General features: G+C 42.2%; 1 protein-coding gene across 1 annotated transcript; it reads right to left on the bottom strand.

Moving 5' to 3' along the window:
* Positions 1 to 23: 23 nt before the first annotated feature.
* Positions 24 to 6,120, bottom strand: si:ch211-223a10.1 (uncharacterized). The gene is made up of 10 exons (XM_051419297.1): positions 5,788 to 6,120; positions 5,006 to 5,141; positions 4,769 to 4,879; positions 4,552 to 4,684; positions 3,814 to 3,992; positions 3,551 to 3,624; positions 3,244 to 3,406; positions 3,070 to 3,152; positions 2,514 to 2,704; positions 24 to 1,606 (listed from the first exon to the last, which is right to left on the bottom strand). The coding sequence occupies exons 1-10, from the start codon at positions 5,906 to 5,908 to the stop codon at positions 1,118 to 1,120; spliced, it is 1,680 nt and encodes a 559-aa protein (XP_051275257.1). The 5' UTR covers positions 5,909 to 6,120; the 3' UTR covers positions 24 to 1,117.
* Positions 6,121 to 6,177: the final 57 nt, after the last annotated feature.

Raw genomic sequence — 6,177 nt, 5'->3', positions numbered from 1 at the left:
TTACACAGTGAAATAAGAGAACGTTTTTTTTTATAAATGGCAGATTTCAGTGATTTATTAAACATATTTTTCTTAAAACATAAAAACATGACGGTATCATCTTGGAAACAAAAACAAACTGTGTCACCACAGATAAAATACATTAGTACATGTAAAATATATTAGGGTATAGACACATGGAAGCCAGTTAAATACAATAACACTGATTCAGGGACAGAAATACAGTAAAAGCTCTCAGTTTCACAGGCTCATATGCGCTCATCTTAACCACTCCAATATGTACGACAGGCAGCACAGTAGACACTAAATAATATCACGTGACGTAGCCACTCACATAGTCCGGACACACCAGCCTCTGAGGGGTGTGGGGAACATCATCTATAATCTAGAAATATGGTCCTCGGGGACACATAGGAAATGAGTGTGTTTAATTGAAGGCATGAAAAGAGCATGTCTCATTACTAAGAGCCAGAGGAAGTGTCATGGCCCAAATGACTATGAGCAGGTCAGAGAGGTAATGACATTATGGTAGGAACAAAGCCTTTCAATGCACCCGCTATTAACCATTATCACTAGCTAATCACAGGACGTGCTAATGTTACGTTATGAGTACACACATCTTTGTAACCTTGAACTATGCTTTACACCATGACACACTAGTATTTAAAATAACAACGATGTTAAAAAACTATGCTGACGTGAAATATAAAAACAGGTGGTAATGTGAGCATTTATTCAGAGGTGTTTCCCTGCTAAAACACAGTTTAGGAAATATCCACTTTGCACAAAACTATGTGAAGTTAAGTAACAAATATTCAGTGAGGTCTCTAAAAACTAGGGGAACATCTAAACTCTTAGTGGTAGTTATCCTGCTAGCCACTTTGTGCACAAATCTGCTGATGAATCTACTCTATAGTCTAGCTGTATATTAAAATAGATTATTGACATATAACCGAACTTTACATTCAAGTACATATGGCATTAGAGAGTTACTGACTTCAAAGAGGACATTCTCACAAAGTTGAGTGCACACCAAAGACTCTGTAAACTGAGAATGTACGCTTGTAAGTGAGCCACGATGAAAAAATTTTCTAGACAACAAGACAGACGGACAGTTTTAAATGTCTATGGCAGTTTTGTCTTCTCCGGTTGGTCCGCTGCCCAACCGCCTTCGACCGTCCAGCAGGAACGACAGCACTATGACCCAGCGCTGTACTAGTGACCTCTGTCGTGCCGAGCTTTCGCACTGTCTAAAGTAGGTGGTGGTTCCCGTGGCGATGGCATAGAATTGCTCGGTCAGTAGCCACACCTCCCAAAGGAGCGTCAGCGCGTTCATGACTATCATGACCACAACCCAGAACTCCTCCCCCAACAGAGTGAGCCACAATGAAAAGCTGTGACTCCCCGCAGGCATCTTGTCATACAGGTAACTTGTTGCTGTGGCAACGAAAAGCAGGTGCGCAATCACCATGGAGAGGATGAAGAGGAGGAAGAGGCGGTGGTTACCCCGGCCGACACAGCGGTTGAGAAAAAGGCAGTGATGGTCGTAGTCTTTAATGCACACGTCACACAGCTTGCAGTGTTTGGTGTAGTCAGGAGGAAACAACTATAAGGGAAACAAAGACAAACTGTGACTGTCCTTTAACTTTTTCAAAAGCATAATCTAGGTTTTTTTTTTCTACCTTTCAGACATCTATTGCTTTTGATTACTGCTTTTTAATTCCACAAAGGGATGAAATTTAACAACTTAACAGAGACTATAAATATTTCATTACATTTACTGTCACATCATTGACTCATTGTGTCATAGATTTTAACAGGGGCGTGTCAAGAACTGAAGGGGAGAGGTAGGGAGAGGTGTGTATGCATTTCTAGATCTAAACAGGGAAACTGGTAAGTTGACAGTTACAATATGGCGGCTGTGGCTAAGAAGTAGAGCGGGTCGTCCACTAATCACAAGGTTGTTCCCCGGCTCCTCCCCGCTGTATGTTGAAGTATGTGTGAATGGGAATGAATGAGTTAGTTTCTGTTCAATTTGCCAACACTGTGTGAATGTGTGTGAAAGGGTGAATGTGATATGTAGTGTAAAAGCGCTTTGAGTGGTCAGAAGACTTGAAAGGCTATACAAGTACAGTCCATTTACCATAAATAGATGATGGGTATACTGATATCAAAACATTTTGTATCGCGATATTTAGTAATATTGTATTTATTCTCAAAAACACTGTATCAGTTTTTGTGTTTAAGCCCCAACCACAATTAGAAGTGTTAAACTGAGTGCATTTTATGCATATGGTGCTGTGTTTATACTATGACTAGATTACTTTTTATATTGCCTTGCTTACAGTACCCCAATATATCGCAATATATTGAATTGTAACCCCTGTATTGTGATATGTATCTTATTACCAGGTTCTTGCCAATGCACAGCCCTTCTTAACTAGATAACACAGGAAGATATGCGTGCAAAAACACCATGGCTCTCTGAACCACGACCTGTGTGAATTTCTTACCTCACAGTATGGACAGAACCTGTGAGGGCTCTGGTTGTTCTCCACCAGGTCAGCGATACAGGAGAACTGAGGATCTGCATCTGCTCTGTCCAGTGTCCCTGGGTCCTGAGTCAGAACCTTACAGAACAAACCGAGGACTAGGGAGAAGTGGATCATTGACACCTGGACCAGAGCACCGGTTGGCCACACACATTCAAAAGGTTAAGGATAAACACTTGTCATTCTAATATACAAGAATATACCGGTTACATTTGGAGAACACTGGCCAGTTGACAATGTTTATGAGAAAGCTTGTTGAGTGCCCAAAATGCAAAGTATTCATTCTTTGGGGAGCATGAATATGGTTTCTAAATTTCATTGCATCACGCCTATTACATTTTGATATTCACTGAATACAAGTGGAATATGTAGCTTGATGGTGTCACTTGAGGAAAGGTCAGAGGATAACAAAACAATCATCCTCTGGGGTCCCGGACTAAAATACCTATCGCCATAGATCAAAATGTTGTTGACTGTCAGTATCAAATTTTGGGCTTAATGTTGTGCTTAAGGATATTAGGCATTATTTTTCCATAGAAGCAGAGCAGGGAATGGAACAGACCAGCTATAAGGGTTCCCAAGTAGATCGGGTTGGGTAACCTGGAAGGAAAACAGATGTTAGTGTCTCAACAGAAATATAACAAACAGTGAAATATGTTCTGATAAACATGTTCTGCAGTTTTTGTCAAACCGTTGGTATGTGGTCATGCGGTGATACTGTGTGAAGATGCTTCTGGCCAGCCAAGGGAAGAGCAAACTGCAGGTTAGCCCTCCATAGCCTCCCAACATGGCTGCTATTAGCAGGATGGAAGCTCCACTCAGGCTTGGAAAAAACAGTGTCCAGTAGTACAAAACTGGTGAGAAAAGACACAGTAACACACAAAGAACAGTGAAAAACTCAAAACTCACATGTAGCACTTTAAATGTTACTGTGCCTTTATTATCATAATCATCAACCTTGTTTTCATCACTGAAGGAACCTACAGAGTAATATTTACCATGAGACTCTGTGGGCTTGTGGTGTATTGGCTCATTAATGTACCGACTCAGTAGCTTGGTGAGTTGCTGATGTCTGGAGAAAAATACACAGTATAGCAATGTATTAATCAGCATCAGGATCCCAAGAGAAAAAAAGCTATCTGGAAATGCGAACATACTGGATATATAAGGTACTGGGGGGGGGTTACTATAGTGTTACTATACCATGCCATGGCCTGATAGTCAGTGTTTTTCCAGAGATTTCTAGAGACAGCAGAATCACCTAAATGTTTTCCCCTGCTTGCTGAGGTCCAGTGGTGTGAGGCCACTGTGGTTCTTCTGAGAGAGCATCCTGCAGCCTGTTCTCTGCAGCAGTGTCCAGCACACCTCCACTCCGCCCCTCTCTGCTGCAACGTGAAGCGCTGTCGCTCCCTGCTGGTCAACTGCGTCCACAGCACATCTCTGAAACACAAACAGAGGGTTGAGGTGCACAGCTGCTAAAAGATAATCACACCATGCATTTGGCCCTGTTTCACAAAAACATTTTAGTCACATTTCCCAAGTATATGGACTAAGATTATCCTTGGCCATGGGCACATTATGTGGATTGAGACCAGTGGGGGGCAGAAAGAAAATCATATAGTCATGTACCTTCAGCACTAGTATTGCTTTTAATAGCTGTTTATGTCAGGTTGTAGCTATTATGTTTGGGTTGTGTACAGGTATTCTCAATTTACATTATGATTTTATTTTCTGGAAATGGCTACCTACAGTTGTACATGAAGGGTTAATGAGAGGAACACTTAACTATACTGTAAATGCATTGGCTTGCAAACCGAAACAATGAGCTAAATGTTGAGTAATATCACAGTACATTGTTGCATGTTAATTCTTACTTACTTGTTATTTGACTCAATGTTACCCTCAAAAAGATTTGAATGGCTCTGTGAGAGAAAGTTTTATCTTACTTTTGGTCATCTAGAACATGTGAGTGAGCAAGAGAGTGAAGCCTAAGTCATACCTGTTCTCTGAGCAAATACCGGACCACCTCTGTGTTGCCTGTGGACGCGGCCAGGTGAAGGGGGGTCACCTGGTACATGTCTGTGTCTGAGAACCGGAACATTCCTGTCTCCCACAAATAGTGCACTGCAACACTGGGAAACACATCTAACAGTTAGTGCCATGCAAACACAAGACAAAAACATCAAACATTACAATGTGTTGTGTCCTTCACTCACATGTTGCCCCCAGTGACTGCATGATGCAGTGACGTTTTTCCCTGCAGGTCTATGAGCCGCAAATCAGCTCCATACTGCATCATTTGGTGTATTATATAGATGTTCCCTTGCCTGATGGGAGTTAAAAGTACAAACTGTTATTACAAAGGTTTAGGTTTAGTACAAAAGGGTAATCACCATCACATCAGGACATTGCCACCTTGAGAATCCAGGCATAAATATGCAACCACTGCTCACCTGCAGCCAAAATGAAAGGCTGTCTGTCCCGCGTCACATGTCAGGTTAGGGTCAGCTCCATTACTAAGGAAAAGGTCGACCAGGGCGCGGTTACCATGGAGGGCAGCGTAGTGGAGCGGGGTGAAACCACCCCAGCCTGGATAAGGACAAACACATCATAGTCAGGTTTGAAGCTTCAGTCTCTGCGACTAACAATATAAGGCTGACGCAAATGCACGCTGTGTCAACCTGTTGATCTTTAAAACCCTCTGGAGTTGAGGAGGTTAGGGTTCCTTTTGGCACAATGTGACTTTGTGCCGTATTGTCACAGGATCTGTCCATCTAGATCTGTGCCAGCCTATCTCACAGAGGAGAAGCAGCAGGGTTACATTTCCCCTCTTTGGCATTGTGACAAAATCAGATCACAGGACACACTGTTGCAAGTTTAAAACTGTCCTTTTAATCACATAATGTAAAATTCTTCTTCTTCAATGCTGTAATATTTACACTTTGTAACTTAATCTGCTTGATACAGATTTCAAAAGGCAAAATGTGCATTATAAACATAAGACACATGTATAACAGTATTGTTCTGTTGGTGTTTATAAGCAGGTTTCTGGCTATATAATGAAATCAGGAACCACCATCACTGTCAGTTAAAGGCTTAAAAACTATGTGTAAGCTTACAGGAGCGCAGGAAGTAGTGGCCTGTAGTTTCCCACATATGCTGCAAATAAAACCACCGACCAGTTTAAAATGTGACTATTTGTATTATTATTATTATTATTCTATCTCATGCTTACCTTTTTGCTTGAGGACTGATCGATCATTTTGAAGGAACTGTATACACTGTTCAATGTTTCCTCTCTGTATACAGTCAAATATGTCTCCGCAGCTAACGGAGCACACGGGCATCGGATGCATGATGATGGGCGCACGGTCGCGGCCTGCTCTTATTCCCACCGACAGAAAAAAAAAACTGCAACGGAAACAAAATCAGCTCCCCGGACGAAGCGCTACAACATCATAATGTAAACCGAGACGGGAGATCATCTTTCGCTGCAACAAAGTAACGGGAGGGGGGGAGAGCTTTCATTGTGCTATACTGATTGAGGCAGACCACGCCCTGGCCCTCTGGTTGGTCGCGGCAGGTCACGTGGCCGGTGATGTCACCTGGGTCAACAAAACACGTG

Source organism: Dicentrarchus labrax, unplaced genomic scaffold, assembly GCF_905237075.1.
Source record: "Dicentrarchus labrax unplaced genomic scaffold, dlabrax2021, whole genome shotgun sequence".
Classification (NCBI taxonomy): Eukaryota; Metazoa; Chordata; class Actinopteri; family Moronidae; genus Dicentrarchus; species Dicentrarchus labrax.
The sequence above is the reverse complement of the archived record's forward strand: the minus strand, read 5'-3'. Positions and strand labels throughout refer to the sequence as shown.